General features: G+C 49.2%; 1 protein-coding gene across 1 annotated transcript in view; it reads left to right on the top strand.

Annotated features, from left to right (window-relative positions):
- The first annotated feature begins 13,798 nt into the window (after positions 1–13,798).
- Tpcn2 (two pore segment channel 2) overlaps positions 13,799–19,002 on the top strand; it is a 30,344-nt gene continuing 25,140 nt past the window's right edge. The window contains exons 1-3 of the mRNA XM_021167410.1: positions 13,799–13,953; positions 17,496–17,560; positions 18,829–18,905. Of these exons, the coding sequence (XP_021023069.1) occupies positions 13,893–13,953; positions 17,496–17,560; positions 18,829–18,905 (203 nt within the window). The 5' untranslated portion in view covers positions 13,799–13,892. The remainder of the gene's footprint in view (positions 13,954–17,495; positions 17,561–18,828; positions 18,906–19,002) is intronic.

Here is a 19,002-nt window from a genome sequence, read left to right as displayed (position 1 = left end):
TCTGCGTGCTTATGGAGTACCTCCTGGGTACCAGAACTGGGTGGATGAACAAGATAGCTAAGGCCTCTGTCCTTGGAGTGTGTTGAATGGGCAAGGGGGGCAGCCATAGTCAGGCAGATAGATACCCAGGAACATGAACCTGCTATAAAGAAGCAGGGTTCTTCTTTCCCAGGTCACTGGCTTTCCTGGGTTTGAGAGGGTGTGGCATGTCCTTCTGCAGCAAGGCTGGCTGTGGAGAGTGAAGAGAAGTGCAGCTCAGGAAATCCAGAAGCTTCTCTTCCCTCCTGTTTTCCATGTGGGAGACCATTCTTTTACTTGTTCATTTGTATGTCTGTGTGTCTGTCTGTCTGTCCATCCACCCACCCACCTGTCCATTCATTTATACATCCATTTTCCCATCCATTCATTCACTAACATTTCATTTATCTGTTCTTCTACTCGTCCATCTATCCACCCTGGTATCATGGACTTACCCACCCATCTACCCATACATTTGTCTCTCATCCTTCTGTCTATTTGTATACTACTGCATTTCTTAATTTTCTGTTGTTGTGATAGGACACCACGGCCAAGGCAACTTACAGCAGAGGAGTTTATTTGGCCTTACAGTTCCCAAAGCTAATGCTAGGTCCATCATGGTGGAAAGGGAAGGCATGGTAGCAAGCAGAAGGCATGGTGGTAGGAGCAGGAAGCTTTAAAACAAGCTTTTAATACAATTTAATACCTTTAAATACAAGCACAAAGCAGAAAATGCAACTGGACATGAAAGGAAGCCTTAAACCATGCATCTCCTAACCCTCCCCAAACAGTGCTACCAACTGAGGTCCAAGTGTTCAAATAACTGAGCCTACAGGGGCATTTCTTATTCAACCCACCAAACCTATCATCTGTCCACACACACACATCTCTTTTCAGTCCACCCACCCACTCATCCACTTATCCTCTGTCTATCTACCTATCTATCATCCACCTGTCTACTGACCCATGCATACATCCATGCATCCATCCATCCACACATGAACACACTCACCCCTCACCCGTCCATCTCTTCACAGCCCATCCATGGATAAATCCTCTCATTGATGCATTAATCCACTTACTTGTACACAAATCCATCCATCCATCTTCCCATCCACCTATGAATTCATTATCATTTCCATTTGGCTTAGTAAACCCCAACAGTGTTGGCTCTGGGGACAGAACTGTGGAGAACCCAGAAATGGAGGAATGTAAGTGGAAGGTTGAACAAAAAGCAAATGTATATAATTCTAACCTGGGTCTCTGCTTAATGACTCAAACTAATGCCTGGATTGTGTGTCAGCTACGGGCCAGCTAGAAATTTTAATTCATTTTATACCTTGTGTGAGAATTGGAGTCCAGACAGGTCTACTGGTGGAAACACTCATTTCCACTACAAACTGGGGACTATGTATGTGTGCAAATACCCAAGGGCATAAGGGGACATTTCTCATTCAAGCCACTACAACAGCTGAGCACCAACATTTATATCCCCTTCTTGATCCACCCAGATATGAGCCAACAGCCTCAGGCTCCATACTTTGGCAGCAAGCATTCCACTCACGGAGCCCTCTCTCTAGCACTGTGTTTATCCTCCTAGGACAATTGTTTGAATGACAGACTTGCCCGCTCTCATGCTGTAAGATAAACCAGTCCTCCCCTAAGCTTTGTCTCAGTAGTGTAAATATATGGTGTTAATATATTCATGTCAGATGAAAGGATGGAACCACAGCAGCGTTGGTCCTATATCCCAAGAACATACATGTCTGTCTCCTTCCCAGATTCCCTGGCTCCCTACAGTCTTCCCATGTCAGAGGAGAGCTGGATCTTTCTGTCTGCAGAGCCATGACACCACTGGCCTGCCACCTGCTTCATTTTTTTTTATTGTGACCCTAGACTGGGATGGAACTCAGGGCTTTGGACATGCCAGACAAGCACCTAACCACTGAGCTATATCCCCATCCAAAGGGCGCTAGGGCCTTGTGGCAGCTTTGTGTTTCATGGTCACATTGGGTCCCACATGAGACCCAACAGAAAAGCGAAAGCTGGTCTCAGATTATCATGCTCAGTGTGTAACATGTTTGCTGCCAAGGCTGGCTGCCCGGGTTCAATCCCTGGGACGACATGGTGGAAGGAGAGAATGACTCCCGAAAGCTGTCCTCTGACTTCGCCAAGCACAGGGACATGCATATACCCTGCCCCTAAGCACAGAATTAATGAGTGTAAAAGCATTCATGGTCAGCTATCAAAGACCAGCTCAGGATCCCCAGATACCCAGACCCTCCAAGGCCTGTGGGATCTGTGCGATCAGAGAACCTATACATACATACATACATACATACATACATACATACATACATACATAGCATACAGAGGCTGTGGTCTGGGGCCAAAGAGGGTTTATTATTCTAATACCTGCTCGGCACTGACAGCCTTACAGGTTACCAGAACACGGCTGTGGAAGAGCACCCCCTGTCGAGGTTCATGCAACATTTGGGTCTGAGGAGGCTTGGTGCAGCCCCTGCAGCTTCCTCTTGGGACAGCTGCCTCAGCCTGTTCCTGACCATGGTATCCCTGCATCACTGCACATGTCACTAAGGACCAGGCATGGTGCTCATCCTCTGCCATGCCCACGTCTTAACAAGGTTTCAAAAAGGGTTGCTTTAGCCGGGCGTGGTGGCACACGCCTTTAATCCCAGCACTCGGGAGGCAAAGGCAGGCGGATTTCTGAGTTCAAGGCCAGCCTGGTCTACAGAGTGAGTTCCAGGACATCCAGGGCTATACAGAGAAACCCTGTCTCGAAAAACCTAAAAAACCACCACCACCACCACCACCACCAAGAAAGAAAGAAAGAAAGAAAGAAAGAAAGAAAGAAAGAAAGAAAGAAAGAAAGAAAGAAAGAGGTTGCTTTGGTTATTGCCTTTTAAAATTTAGTGTGTGTGTGTGTGTTTCTGGAGCTTGGACCTAGGCTCTCTGTATTTATTGCTCTCTCCTTGCTGTGAGGGAGGACCTGAGAGAAGAACCTGAGGTTATTTAAGCTCATGAGCAGAGTGTCCAAGCTTCCATGTTGCTATCTGATGTCTAGGAGGTTCACGATGGAGAACCACACAACTGAGTTAGTGTCAACATATTGTAGTGTTGTAGGTAAGTTTACCATTTTGTCCTGGACTGCAGCCATAGCTCTGTGGGTTGCACACCTCTGACAGACGGTACCATTCATCGAAGAAGGGCAGGCATGGCAGCTGGAGCAGTGGCTTTACTTGTAGGGCAGGAGCCTGCAGCAACAGCTTCCATCATGACTGTGGACAGGAAGCAAAGAGTTAGGGCTGAAGGTGGTGACCAAAGGTCTGCCCCTCACAACCCCTATCTCAGATGTTCAAATTACCTCCCCAAACAGCGCCACCTGCTGGAGGCAGAAGGTTGAAACGTGATCATTTTACATTTACACTCAAAACCCACCCCTGCCAACTTTGGAGAAGGATTATCCCAGGCATTTAGTTGGGCAGGAGCGAGTCAACATAGTAATCCACTTCTTTCCCTCTCTTGTGGTCTGTGGGCACCTTTTCCTTCAACTTTCTCTCTTACAGACATCTTTAGTTGCTACAGGTATGAGGGATGATTTCTGTGCTGGGCCATTTTTATAAAGTTGACATAAACAAGAGTCACTGGGGAAGTGCGATCCTCCACCGAGGAACTGCCTCCACTGGGTTGGCCTGTGGTAAGTCTGTGGGGCATTTTCTTGATTAATGATTGATGTGGGAGGACCCAGCCCACTGTGGGTGGCATCATCCCTAGGTAAGTGGGCCTGGGGTGTGTAAGAAAGCTAGCCGAGCAAGCCAGAGGGAGCAAGCTGGTAAGACAGTGTTCCTCCATTGTCTGCTTCAGTTCCTACCTTGACTTCTCTGCACAACAGACTGATTGGGATATGTGAGTTGAGTGAAACCTTTTCTTCCCCAAATTGCTTTTGGTTAGTGTTTATCTCAGCAGAAAGAAAACAAGCTAGGAAGAGGTCCCAGTCTGAAGGGGGAACTGTGTAGGAGCTTCCCTTACATAGTAATATTCTCAAGGTCAGCTGGCTGGTGGTGGCACTTTCCTTTAACTCCAGCGCTCAGGAAGCAGAGGCAGTTGGATTTCTGTAAGTGTGAGACCAATCTGGTCTACAGAGCTAGTTTTAGAACAGTCAGGGTCAGGGCTGCACAGAGAACCCTCTCCTTCTCTATCTATCTATCTATCTATCTATCTATCTATCTATCTATCTCTATCTATCTATCTATCTCTATCTATCTATCTATCTATCTATCATCTATCTATCTATCTATCTATCTATCTATCTATCTATCTATCTATCTATTCTCAAATTCATCCATTTGTCCAGCATGGTCTGACCTTCCCTTCATTCCTGTGTTTGACTCAGTGAGGTGTGCTGTGGGCTTCTGCAGTGTTGATGGGGCCTCAGTACCTTGTGATACCATCCATGTGTGCTTTGGATCTCCTTAGGCCCCAGATGAGATGAGGCCCTCTGAGGGAGGAGTCTGAGCTCTGCATTCCTGACTGCTCCTGGGAAGTGTGATACACATTGCTCACATCAGGAGCTCAGAGAACAAGGAAACTGAGGGGAATACGGGTTTGCCCTGGACCCCTGAAGGCAGAAGCCACTGATTGGTGCCTCTGTGAGCATAGTGCTGTCCATAGCTGGGGGACAAGCTGGTGTAACCATCGTAGCAGGAATAAAGATACCCAACAATTGCTTTTTGTTTTGTTTTGTGTAAACAGGGTCTCACTATGTAGCCATGGATGTCCTGGAACTCACTATGTAGACCAGGCTACCCTCTGTCTTCTGAGTGCTAGGACTTAAGGTATGTGCTGAATGAAGATGTGTTAGAGACATCTGTGCCCCATCCTTTGACCATTAGACTATTGTGACTTCTCGGGGAGTTTCATGCTGGGAAATGGAATGGCTGAGGCCTGGTGCAGCCAGGAGGACAACAGGAAGAGCTTGTACAGTCTGAAGACTTGTTAGTCTCACAACAGAGACTGGAGCAAGATGACGATAATGGTCAGGACCATAGCTCGACCAGGACAGTCCAGCTATGCACTCCTCCTGCCCTCTACGTAAGCCTGAACCTCACACCACAAAGATGGACCACAAGGGGCCGCCGGACTCTCCGTTCCTCTTCCCAGTGTGGCCACATCCAATGAGTTTCCTTTCTCTGCTTTTCACTGGGACTTGCTTGGAGGGGCTGAGCCTGACTGTGAGGCCCAGGCTCTGACTCTAACAAACCCACTAACATTGATGATGCTTCCCCACCTGCTCAGGGATAGCCTGCACTGCATGGCAGTGGTAACAATACCCATAGGTGGGCCACCTCTAAAGCTATTTCCAAGACAATATTCTTCCAATCTGTCCCTCAGCTGGACAGCACACACTCAGACAGATACCAGTGACCTCTCCCTAAGGGACAGTGATTCTCAACCCTCCTTATGCTGCCACCTTTTGATACAGCTCCTCAGGTTGTGGTGACCCCCGACCATACAATTATTTTGTTGCTACTTCATCACTGTGATTTTGCTACTGTTTTGATCTATAATATAAATATCTGATATGCGGGATATCTGATATGCAACCCTGTACAGGTCTCAACTTGCAGATTGAGAGCCACTACTCTAGGAGTTCGTGTTAAGCTCAGACCTTTCTTGGAATCTCTGTCCCCACAGCTTCTGGCACGTTCAGTATCCCTCGGGCACAGAAAGGAATGCACAGCTCTGAGACTGACCCAGCTGCCCATCCTGGCTCCCCTCTGCCCCTAACTACCAGCATTCCTGCTGTGTGAAGCCTTCTGAGCTGGGCATGTCCTTGTGTGGAGGAAGAGGAGACTTGATGATGTTGATCCTCTCCTGTCAGCTTCCATGCCAGCTTCCCACACCCCCTCAGTGTCCCCTCAGTGCTTTCCTGTGATCCTGGCACTCCTGCCCGACCCTTGAGATGCCTGTCCCTTCCTTTTTCCCTTGACTGCTACCACATCAGCTAGTTCCCAATGAAATAAGCCATTTGGGTGTCTCCCCAGATTCCCATTGCTAGTGTCATGGGTAAAAGAACCCAAAAATAGCAAGCACAGCCAAGGCCTGGACTGGGAAGGGTTTAGTTTTCCCAGGGGTCAGTCCCCAGGGGCAAGGGTCAGTCCTTGGGTCAGAGATGTATGAATTTGTTCACCAACTCCAATCTGGGTTCTGTGCCCAGCTTAAGTGCTCTTCCCATAGGCATAGGCTAGACTGAATGCCTGCAGACCCATCACTCTCTATATGAAACACAGGGACATTTGTGTTTCAGTTTCTCCAAATGTGGCAGAGGGTTCATCTCTGACTGATTCTGGGGATAGTTGAAAGGCCAAAGTGAGACAGGGCCTTAGAGAAGGGTATGGATTTTTTTTTTTTCTTGAGGCAGGGTCTCATGTAGTCCAGCCTAGCTTTAGCTCTCTGTGTAGCTGAAGATGACCTAGGACTCCTGATCCCTCTGCCTCCACCTCCTAGCACAGGCAGTACAGGAGTCTGATCCTGTAACTGGTTATAGCCATAGAACCACATCTTGAGATGCCAGGGCATCATGCATGCGAGCCAGGACTCTGCCAAACATATCCCTAGCCCCTGTTGTATTTCTTCGTATAACAAGCCTGGAACTCATGGAAATACTCCCGTTTCAGCCTCCAGAATGCTGGGATTACAGGCATACTCTACAATGCTCGAGATTATGATTTTAGAACTCTGCATTACTGTTTGCCCTGAGATGGGTGTGAAGGGAAGGAGGCCTGGAGAATGGGCTTAGAGACTGCTATCCGAGTAGGTGTGCCTCCTTTCTGTAAAACAGCAGTCCTCCATCACTGTGACCCCTAGTTTATGAATGTGGAGTTCTGGGCCTACAAGCTATCAGGCTGTGGATAATAAAGGCCCACACCTCATCCACATGACAAGGCTGGTGACGTGTGCTTTCTCCTAGGTGATTGTAGAACAACTTGATGCTGTTCTGCTTGAAGCATTATCCAACAGTGTGTAGGATAGTTCCTGGTGTGCAGTAGGTGCTCAATAAATACACGTGTAAATGAGTGAATGAATGTAATGGGTTTCTCCGCTGACATAATAAACCAATTCAAGCCTAATTAAAAGTATAAAAGCAGATTTATTTGGGAACAATTCTCAGGTGAGTTCACCAGTCCCAGGGGACAGGGAGAGAGAGAGAGAGAGAGAGAGAGAGAGAGAGAGAGAGAGAGAGAGAGAGAGAACAGAGAAAGGGGCAGGGGGGATAAGTAATCTAAACCGTCTGGATCAAATAGGGAAGAACCTCCTGAGAAGGGCTGCCAAGTCCCTGGAAAATTCAGAGTCAAGGGCGGGGCATGCCAGCCATATCCTGTAACAGGTAGTGACTGAGGAATGTTGGGAGAACCTGGATGCCAGGCGCACTTTGTTATGTTAAATAGGCACCTCAGCTGCTTGTTTGAAAGTTAACATCATCAACAAAATCCATAAAACTACCTCTTCAAATCCACGTAGGTACAGGCTTGTTATCCAGGCCAAGCATGAAACTGGGCTCCACAGTGTGCAGGAGGCCCTGGTGTGCCTGAGTCAGAAGCACCTGGAGCAGTGCTTTCTTTGGACCTATGCCTGTCAGGCCAGGCCATGAGGATGCTTAGGTCCCGTTGGAAGGTCCCTGCAGAGTCCAGCCTCCCTGGGTCCCTAAAGCTTTCTATCTCCAGGAACACTTGCCAAGCTGGGTGGGGGTGGGCGGGAGTTCAGGGTTTGGTTCTATATTTGGAGGGTTCCTTAAAACCAGGGGCACTGTGGGAGGCACACTCCAAGTGACATCCCAGGCGGTGTCGGGAAGCCGAGGCGGTGTTTCTGACTTCCAGCCACAGTTGGCACAGACTCTTGGGAACTGCAGTGATTCTGAGCAGGTCTGGGTTCAAGCCAGTGTCTCCACCAAGAGGCCGTTACTCTTCACTGCAGGATCCAAGGCCCCAGACCACAGATGCAAGGCTGGGAAATGCAGTGAGTGAGACAGGTTCAGCATGTGGTGCCCACTGGCTCTTGTTGCTTTCTGGGAGGGAGGAGAGGGCTGGATCCCAGAGTGATTCTCCTATTCTCTTTGTGTGCCTGGGGCCAGGGGTAGGAGCTCAGAGAAGGGAGTTTCAGCAAGGCCCCTTTCCTCATCTGTACCCCAAACTCCTAGCGGTTTGAACACCTCTTCTGGCCTAACACACTGGCACACTGCTGTGTCTATGGAGAGCCCTTTCTGTTGAGCTGTGGGTGGCTCACATGTTGGGCCTGCGGCTGTTGACTCAGTGGGTGGTAGGCTGGGGCTGTTGCAGGACACTGTTCCAGTCCATCAGATGATCCAGCCTCTGGAGGAAACCGTGCAGAGCCCCTCCAGCCTGTTTCCTTATTGGCAACTCAGAGGTGGCAGGTTCCTTGGCCCCCAGTGTGGGTGAGCAAACTCAATTCTCCTGCCTCTACCTGCTGAGTGCTGGCATGGTGACACCTCTGTGTCCAGTGAAATTGGTTATTTATTTATTCAGCCTCAATCAGTTATAGAAATACAGACTAAATTACTCCCTAAGGACCCCATGTTAGAAGTATGTTCACAGGCTGGGCATAGCATTTTAGCATTTTGTCTAGGCTCTGCCCTACCAGTTCCCTGGCAACAGCCAGGTATGCCTGACTTACTATAAAAGGGGATGCTTGCCCCCTCCTCTCTCTCTTACCTTCTTGCTCCCACTCTGTCTGATTGTCCCTTCCCCTCTCTCTCCCCATTTACCTCTACCCCCCTCTCCCCGAGTGCTCATAGCCACTCTCTACTCCTCTACTCTCTCTCTCTCTGCCTTTCTCGGTCTCTACTGCCCTCTCAACTCCCCTCCCCATGCCCTGAATAAACTCTATACTATACCATCTCCTATGACTGATCCCTCAGCATGGGCCCACAGAGGCACCCCCTTCCCCTACACCTGACTGCACACCCACCAAACATATTTCCTCTCTCTTTATTTATTTATTTATTTATTTTTAAAGATTTATTTATTTATTTATTTATTTATTTATTTATTTAATGTAAGTACACTGTAGCTGTCTTCAGGCACACCAGAAGAGGGAGTCAGATCTCATTATAGATGGTTGTGAGCCACCATGTGGTTGCTGGGATTTGAACTCTGGACCTTCGGAAGAGCAGTCAGGTGCTCTTACCCACTGAGCCATCTCTCCAGCCCCTCCCCCCCTTTTTTTTCTCTTTATTTTTATAAAACACAGCATAGCAACACACACTTTTGATCCCAGCCGTTGGGATGCAGAGGTAGGTGGATCTCTGAGTTTGAGGCCTACTATATACAGGCCTTTGGGAGACCCATTTGAAGTTTAATAATAAAGACTATAAGGCTGTTGGTCTATTTGCTGGGGCAGTCCCTCAGCTAGCCCATCTAAGCTGAACCCAACTTCATGACACTGTGTCCCAGCTATGTGGGCTTCTCCCTGTTCTCTCTCCCTGCTCTGATCTGTCCTCCTCTGTCCTCTCGGTCCTCCTGCCACACGTGCAGTTGGCATTGAGGGCCACAGGGCCTGGTGAAGCAGCTTGCCCTTCCTTTTTGAGCAGGTGAGGAAGCAACAGACATTGACACACCCTGCCAGCCTGGCTCCTCGCCCAGCAGTTCACAGTAGAGAAACAGACACCTTCTCACGGCCAGTTGATGCTGTACATGTGAGTTATTTGAACAGAGGCCAGCGTGGGTGGACAGCACTGAGTCTCAGGACAGCCAGAGCTACACAGAGAAAACCTGTCTCAACAGAACAAAACAGAAAAAGAAGGGAGGAAGTTTGGGGTCATAAAGAAAAAAGACCAACCACAAAGAAAATAATCCAACTGAAGTGCCCGGACAAGGCAAACTTTGCCTCTTCATCAAGATGGTCCACTTGGGAAGAGGGGACATGCAGAGACAGGAAGTACATCTGGTTTTTATTCTAACTCAGGTGGAGGCTGTGTCTTATCTCTATTGGCTAAAGCCCAACCTCACAGTCTTATTTGATTGGCTAGTCTGAAGAGAACTGGTGTTCAGGAAAGGAAGGAAAGGGACGGCTCATGGTCCCAGACCATCAGATTCCCAGAACTGAGAGGGAAAAGGCTCACTGTTCCAAGCTATCAGATACCCAGAATAGAGCCTTAGATCTTTGTGTAAACAAAGCGGTCAGCAGGTGGGAGGGTTGAAATATTTGCATAAAAGTCTTACAAGCTGGAGTAGATAAAAAGATTTTAACTACTTGTCTTTTGTTTTGTTTTTCTGAGTTTCTGGGTTTGTCTGCATAGCTGCCCTGGCTTTCCTGGAACTCACCCTGTAGACCAGGCTGGCCTTGAACTCACAGAGCCTGAAGACTATAGGCTTCAGTCAACATGACTGACATCTAATCAGGCTTACTTAATGAAACCTTTTAAAAGTCCTGAACAATCAATAGGCATAGACTCCTAGCTTAATCAAGAAACCTTGGAATAATCAGGAAGGGGCATATTCATTCGAGGCAAATGCTACACAGCCGAGCTACAGCACCAGCCTCTTGTCGACTTTTTCTTTTTCCTTCTTTCTTCTTCTTTTTTTTTTTTTTTTTAATTTGAGCACTGGTCCACCCTATCTATGGAAAATTTCATCTTTGAACTTTATGTTTTGTATCTGAGTGTTTTGTCCGCATGCGTGTGCATCATGTGCCTAGTGCACCCAGAGATCAGACAGAGGCATTGGACCCTTGGAAGTGGGGTTACAAATCAAATGGTTGCCATAGGTGAGTGCTTGGATACCAGGTCCTCTGGAAGACCAAGTGCTCTTAGCCACAGAGACAACGCTCCAGCCTCCAGAAAATATGATCTCTAAAACGGAATTAGATTTATTTATTATTTTGTATGCGCGTGCGTGTGTGTGTGTGTGTGTGTGTGTCTGTGTGTGTGTCTGTGTGTGTCTGTGTGTGTGTGTGTGTGTGTAGTAGAGGTCAGGTGACCACTTTCAGGAGCTGGTTCTCTCCTTCTTCCACACGGAATATGGGTTCTGGGGGTGGGCTTTAGGTTTTCAGACTGATGGTGAAGAAGTATAGCAAAGTAAAAACAAAATTCGAGGCTTTTAGGCCCAGGCTTGTGAGTGTGGTCTTTGTGGCTCAGCGCTCAGAGGTGTGCTGGTCATAAAACAGATAGCGACATTCCTTCCTCCACCCACCCGCTTCCTGGGTTCAAAGAGTGTTCATTCAAAGAAAGTCACCCTGACCCACCCTGACCATTGCTGGAACATGCAATGCAAATGTGCTATCGTTAGGGGCTCTTAGAAACTGTCTTGAGAAATAACCCTCACAATTACCAGTTATTCCTTGTGACATGTGTGACTTTACACTTCCTTGTGACTCTTAACTGATATTTTTGGTATTTTCCAACAACGCCCTCCCCACCTCCTTGAGTTGTGGTTTCTTCCTTTAAATACCCCCTTACTCAGCTACTCGGGGCGCCATGGTCCTCTACCCCTGCGTGGTGTATGACCATGGGCCTGAGAGCGCTCTTGAATAAAAATCCTCTTGCAGTTTGCAGCAAGACCGTTTCTTGTTGGTGATTTTGGGTTGTCGCCTCTCCTGAGTAAGAACGTGGGGGAGTCCTCACGTTGTGGGTCTTTCAATGGCAAGCACCTTCACCTTCGAACTACCTCACTAGCCTGAGCTACATAAGACTTTTACCCATTGTGACCTTGCTTATATTAAATTAGATAGGTTTTTTTTTTAAAAATTACATACACACACACACACACACACACACACACACGTCAAAATGAACAAATAAAATAAATTTTAAAGAGACAGATATTACCCTGGATCCAGGCAGGAGGATTATAAATTTGAGGCCAGCATGGGCTACTCAAGGGTCCAGTGCCTCTGTCTGATCTCTGGGTGCACTAGGCACATGATGCACACGCATGCCTACAAAACACTCAGACACAGAACAAAGTTTGAAATAAATAAATAGATAGATAAATAAATAAATACTATAGAACTGTAAACTATTGTCAGTTTGAAAACAGCGTACATAGTTTTAGTATCTCCAGATGAATGGGGCGAGAGGTGAGGAGTGACCTCAGTACAGAATTGTGAGTGGCTCCACCCTGCTGTGCTGGCCTTGAACATGGTAAACATTAGGTCTTAGGTAGTAGCTTTTTGTTTGGTTGCTTTTTGTTTTTCCAAACAGGGTTTCTCTGTGTGTAGCCCATGCTGTCCTAGAACTCTAGACAAGGTTCAAATTTAGAGATCTGTCTGCCTCTGCCTCCTGAATGCTGGGATTAAAGGCGCTGAGTCAGCACCGCCCGGCTGAGTGCCTTAACTGCCCTCCCCAGGGGACAAACCTGTAGAGATGGGCAAAGGAGAGTCAGAGAGCAGGAAGTTTGTTTGCCAAATGTGGAGGTGGTGCATTTGGAATCTGAGCATCCAATCTGTGTTTGCCAGCTGTGAAATGGGGGTAGGGTGGGGTGGGGGAGGGGGGATATAGTGATCCCAGGAGCTGGGAACCATCTCAGGCACCCTAGGCACGCCTAGCAAGTGAGGAAGCATGGATCTCAGGCCAAGCTTCAAGAAAATTAACTCAGCCTGTCTCCTTAATGGGTCCAAGGTGGGTTTTTTCCTCCATCTCTGAAGAATATCTCACAATGTGGCTGAAGACAGGGTTCAGTGGTGAAATGTATTTGCCATGTAAGTCTGAAAACCTGAGTTCAGTCCCTGGAACCGACTCCTGAAAGTTGTCCTCTGACCTTCATGTACTATGTGGTATGTCTGAACCTGCCTGCATTTGTATATATACACAGACACGCACATACACATGAACACATACGTATACACACAGAACAACAACAACAACAACAATAATAAAAGAAAAAAATAAAAAGATCCCAGTAGAGTGACCATACTCTGATTTCAGCCTTCTGAGGCCTCAAGAGATAGTCCTATCTTTGGACTTCTGACCTCCAGGCAACAGATTACAGCTCTCTCTCTCTCTCTCTCTCCTTCTCCTGGAATTAACTAGTAGTAGGCTGTTTCCAGACTGGCATCAATCCTCAGGTCTCTGCTACCTGTAGTACTGGGATTCCATGTCTGTGTATCAACATACCCAGTTTCAAGCTTTAGTTTGTTTAATTTCTGGAGAAATTCAAGATTCATTTTTGTGGGGGATGACCTCTGTGGTCACTCCCTTGTTCACAGTACTCACATGCGTCAGAGTCATGCAAAATGCTTGCTTAAACACTTCTGGGTTTTGAGTCACACAAAATGCTTGCTTAAACACTTCTGAGCTTTGGGTGTAGCTAGGGGTTGAGAGCTTGCCTGGCGTCTTGTAAGGCTCTGGAAATAAAAAGCAAGCAAGCAAGCAAGCAAGCAAGCAAGCAAGCAAACTCTGTCAGTCAGTCAGTTACACACTCAGTCACTCAGACAGTCCACTAAGTCAGTCAGTCAGCCACTCATTCACTCACTCAGTCAGTTATTCATTCATTCAGTCACTCAGTCAGTTACTCACTCACTCACTCACTCACTCACTCACTCACTCACTCACTCACCCACTCTCTCACAAGAAGAGATTCCTTTTGACATTCCTAGGGCTGGGACGGAATAGTAGTCATTTGCAAAAAACTTCCTTGATAGCCTAGCTTCTTTGCCTTCTGCCACTTGGCGCTGCAGAGAAGCGGAGCTCCACCCATTGGGGAGGGGCTTGTTGCTTCCGCCTTCCAGAGGGATTTCTCCGTTCTCATTGGCTGTTGCTGGGAGTCATCACAGAACTCCTCCTCCGGAACGCCTGGCTCTCGCTGCTGGGACCTGGTCCGGCCTGTGACATTGGTGGGATGGCGGCAGAAGAGCAGCCCCTTCTGGGCCGGGACCGAGGCAGTGGCCAGGTCCACTCTGGTGAGTGAGGTGTCACTTTCAGTTTTACTTTTCTTTTTTCCTTACTTTTTGAGACAGGGTCTCAAGGAGCCAGGCTGGCCTTGAACTCCAGATCCTCTTGATTTGGCCTTCCAAGTGTTGGGGTTACAGCACCACTCTAGCTTCTTCCTCATTAGGGAGAGAAGCGTGCTCCAGCCCATGGTCCCCAGGCAGTAAGTGGCCGAACATCCTCTGGGAGCGACTTTGGAGCACTGCTTTGGCTGCTAAGGGCTGAAGCTGGTGACCCGAGGCCAGGGAGGCTTCCTTCCTTGTTTTCTTAAGTGCTCCGGGGCCTTCTTTCCTTTTCCCTTCCTTGGTCAGGGACATTGCTGAGCCCAGGGAGAGTGGAGTCAGCCTCCCAGTCATCTCCAGAGGATGCTGGCTGACAGGCAGAAGGATATTCTTCTCATTTTCCAGATGAGCAAACCGAGGCAGAGAGAGGGGAGGGGAAGAGGGAGAGACAGAGTGAGTCGTGCCCTCCTCACCTCTGACCTACCTAAGGTCACAACCCTGCCTTCTGGTGTGGTCACTGCCCTGTGTGTTCTGGTGGCCTGGTCATTCAAACTTCCCTTTCTGAACTTCCTTTCCTCCCTGTTTGGGAGCAGACTGGGTTGGCACACTGGCCCCTGTCAACCCATAGCACGTGCCTTTTCATTGAAGAGTGAGGACACAGGGTCCGTAATAGGAGATGAGGAAGCCAGACACTGAGGTGACCACATGTCCACCCACTCCTCCCTCTCTGCTGAAACCCCTCGTCGGGGACAGGGCATATGGTTCAGGGGACACATACTTGGTGTTAAGCATCTGGGACCTTTCTGGGGCTGTCAGTTGCTGGGTGTGGGTCTTTGTCGGGTTACTTAGCTGGAGTTTCAATACAAGGGGTAGTAACAGACTGGTGGGGTGGGGGACACATTTTGAGGATCCAAAGAGAGATTTTGTAGAGTCTGGTGTGTGGGTCTTGACAGATGTCCATGATAGCAATGCCATGCTGCTTCTAAGCCTGTCCCTGCAGAGTGGACAAGTGACAGGTTTAGCCTTCTCTGTGGAGGCAAGATTCAATGCTCGGCATTGTCACACAAGAGACTCACTCTCTGGGAAGGCTGGGCAGTGTTGGATGAGAAACTCTGGAGGGTCTTTGTCCAAACACTGTGGTTTTTGGGTAGGGCTGTTGAGAACCCAGACAACACTCTCTGTATTTGCATCTCCTGGACTGGGCTGTCTATGAGAATGGACCTTTCAGTCTCCAGGCCAGCATCCAGTGGGTGAGAGAGAGTCTCCTCTCTGAGTTTGGCTGCCCTGTGGTCAAACTCTCACAGGGGGTAGATATTGCTGCAGGCCTGCCTTCCCAAGAATCCCAGGAGTCCCTACAGATGTGTCCTGCTAAACCAGGCCTGACTGGCCCCTGTCAAAGGTTTCACAGAGTGGTTTTTATCCTGTTCCTGACTGCTGTAAAAGAGGGGGAGGCTGCTTATAGGCTTTGTGGGCTAACTGCAAAGCGGAGGACCTTCATCTGTGGGTCCTGCTGGGAAAATCGGGGAAGAACCTGTGCAGAAAGGTGAGGCGCTTGTGCAAGGTCACACAGCATACTGGATAGGGACGAGGAAGCTAGACACTGAGGTGACCATATGTCCACCCATTCCTCCCTCTCTGCTGAAACTAGAATGGCTGTGTGTAGAGAGAGAGAAAGGCAGAGCAGGTCTAGACCTGGCTGACAGGGAATAAAGGGTATCATGGGGGACAGTGTCTGAGTCCCTGTTACTTTCCCTTACTTTGCCTCATTCTGACCCCGTGCGTGCAGCAGAAGTCCCCTGGCTCTGATGGTTGGGGTTATAGGTGTCATTGCCACTTAGAGTGATGAGCTCAGAGGCAGTAGCCCTGGAGGGAGTCTGGACTCTCAAGTTGGAGGAAAGTTTTCAACTTGATCAAGGGCTTACAGGCTTGGGAGAGCTGGGCCTTGCTCGGCTGGGTCAAGTTCAGAATGTGTGGGTGTGGCTGGGGTAGTGTGGCAAAACAGCAGGAGTGGGTGGGCAGAATGAAGTTACCAAGTGGCAGGATGGGGTGTAATGTGGACTCTGAGCATTGGGGACCCCCAGAAACCCACGACATGCTCCCTAGAGGTTGGGACAAGCCCCTTCTGGCTACTGCAGGGTGTGATGGATGCTGAGGTATGAGTGGGAGGGGCCTTCTTCAGAATTTTACACACTAGCAGCCAGAGGCTAGATGGGAGGAGCTTTTGTGTCATGGCTCCACACCCAGTCTGCCTTCTCTAGGGCATGGCTAGGCTTCCAGGCTCTCTCAGGCTGCCCTTAGCAGCCTTTCTCATTGGGCCAGTTGGTTTTCAGTTCTGCCATGCTGGGAAACACAGCAGTATGACTTCCTGTTCATGGCCGTCCCAGGAAACCTTCGGGAGTGCCCACACCTACAACCCTCAGAGACTGTCTTAGAAACATTTAGGGTGTCTTTAGGATAACCCTTATGGGCATACAAGTGGAGAATCTGAGGTCCTGGTTGATAAGGTGTTGTAGCTTGGCTAGGTGCAACTCTGGTCATCCTTTGGGGTGTACTGCCTCTGGTCCATGAACCCCAAGAACTGGAGCAGGTGGCTCTCCAGAGGCAGAGGGCACACTGTGTAGGCAGCCACTGGGGCTCTGCCCATGGTTTTGCCCTGGCCTCAGGGTTTCTTGCTATGACAGCTCTGTTCTTAGCAGGGCATGGTTCCTGTGAGCCCCACGAGGGTAGAGTCTATAAAAACCAGAACTACAAGCTGAGATAAGCTGGGGTTTTTACCTTGATTCCAAGTGTGATGTGAACTTTTGGGGATGAGTAGTCCCCTAGTTCCTCTGCTTACCGGAGGATAGGGGTTGAGGTGGGTGTGGGAGGGAGTTAGAGCTCAGTGGTTGTTAGTATTGGCTGGAGAGTGAGAGTGAGGCCTTTGGGTCCAAGTGTAGATCCCCAGAGTTGGTCTGAAATCTTGTGTTCACTGGAGAGCGGTTACCTCATCTCACAGTGGAGGATTCTGGTTGAACAGGAGGCAGAGGTGGCTCAGGCTGGCAGAGTGGTCAGCAGCCCCTTCTGGGAGCCCACTTGAGAACCAGGGGCCCCTGCACCACATTTACCTCATGACATCTACTTGGAAGCCAAGTAGGTAGCCACTGGTATCTACTTGACAAGAGGGACCATACCTACACGTGCCCTGTTAGTAGATGGGGGCAGGGTCTGAGTCCTGTGTATGAGGCCAGGGTTCTGCAGGACACACTGCCTCTGTGTCCTTGTGCATGCTGTGCCCTGGGCAGTGGTGGCCATGGACTAGCACTGCCTCTACTCAGGGCCTGGTGTCCTCTACCCATGCCATATGCTTCTTACCTGATTGGGACTCTGGCCCGGCCTGGTACCCACTTTGGAGTGGAGGGTCTCTGGCTGCAGACAGCATCAGCTGGCTTCCTTCCCTCATGTGCTCATCCTGGAGACGTGAGGCTGTGCTGTCTGTCCCATTCCTTCACCTGCTGTGTTCTCTCTCCCTGCAGGTGCTGCAGCCGATCAGGAGCTCTGCATAGACCAGGCTGTGGTCTTCATTGAAGATGCCATAAAGGTGTGTGGTGACTGCCCTGCTGACTTGGAGTATTCCCTGTCCCTTTGTTCCTTACTGTCATGGGGGCAGGTGCCTTGAGTTTAGCATAGGCACAATGGCAGACACATGAAGCCAGCTCTCCTCTTGTCCTGTGATGGAGGCCATCTCCTTGGTGTTGGAATCGTGGTCATTGGCTTAGCACATACTGAAGCCTGTCTTGGGCTACCCTGTGCTAGGTCCAAGTCCAGGAGACATCTGCAAGGTGGATATAGATGTCCTGGAGAGTGCAGCTGGCCTTGCCTGGAAGAGAGCCTGGCACACAGGCAGAGAACACAGTCTTAGCCGTGCCAAGGGAGCTCTCTTCACTGGGCAAGGTCTGCAGCTTGTGCTGGTCTAATCCTGAGACCCAGTGAGGGCTTGTGTACTGGCTAGTTTTGTGTCAACTTGACACAGCTGGAGTTATCACAGAGAAAGGAGCTTCAGTTGAGGAAATGCCTCCACGAGATCCAACTGTAAGGCATTTCCTCAATTAGTGATCAAAGGTGAACGGCCCCTTGTGGGTGGGACCATCTCTGGGCTGGTAGTCTTGGGTTCTATAAAAGAGCAGGCTGTGCAAGCCAGGGGAAGCAAGCCAGTAAGGAACATCCCTCCATGGCCTCTGCATCAGCTCCTGCTTTCTGACCTGCTTGAGTTCCAGTCCTCACTTCCTTGGTGATGAACAGCAGTATGGAAGTGTAAGCCGAATAAACCCTTTCCTCCCCAACATGCTTCTTGGTCATGATGTTTGTGCAGGAATAGAAACCCTGACTAAGACAGCTTGTTTTGTCTCTCTGACACAGACTGGCCACCTATAGCTCACCTAGATACGTCCTGCCTCTGGGGAGATTGGAGCACTGCATTGGGCCACATGTAGTATGCTGGTACAGTCAGGGCATACACATATGTGGTGTTAAGGGGACCTCTCCCATACCCATCTGTGTGTGTCACAGAGGGGACCCCACTCAAGCTCCTTGCATGTATCATGGGGAGACACTGTTCATACCCTGTGTGTACAGCATTGGAAGAACTACATACATCGCTTTGTGCGAGATGTGGAGAGACCCAACCTAAACCTCTCTGTGTATAGCTCTTGGGGACCATGCTAAAGTCCATTTGTGTGCAGCACTGGCCCAGGGACCCGACTCACTTTGCGCTATTGTGTGGCCCTGGAGGGACCCTGCTTGTCTTGCTCTGTGTGTGGCTTAGTGTGGGGAGGATCTATCTCATGCTTATATACCTTTTGTTTCCAGTACCGTTCCATCTACCACCGCATGGATGCTGGTTCATTGTGGCTTTACCGCTGGTATTACTCGAACGTCTGCCAACGGTGAGACTGCACCCCGGTAGAACCTGGCTGTGCAGGCCTGCTTGGTGTGGTTGGGCTAATCCTACACTGTCTTGAGCTTACCATGCTCCCAATACTC

The sequence above is a fragment of the Mus caroli genome, chromosome 7 (assembly GCF_900094665.2).
Source record: "Mus caroli chromosome 7, CAROLI_EIJ_v1.1, whole genome shotgun sequence".
In the NCBI taxonomy this organism is placed as follows: Eukaryota; Metazoa; Chordata; class Mammalia; order Rodentia; family Muridae; genus Mus; species Mus caroli.
Note: the sequence above shows the minus strand (reverse complement) of the source record. Positions and strands in the feature narration are given on the sequence as shown.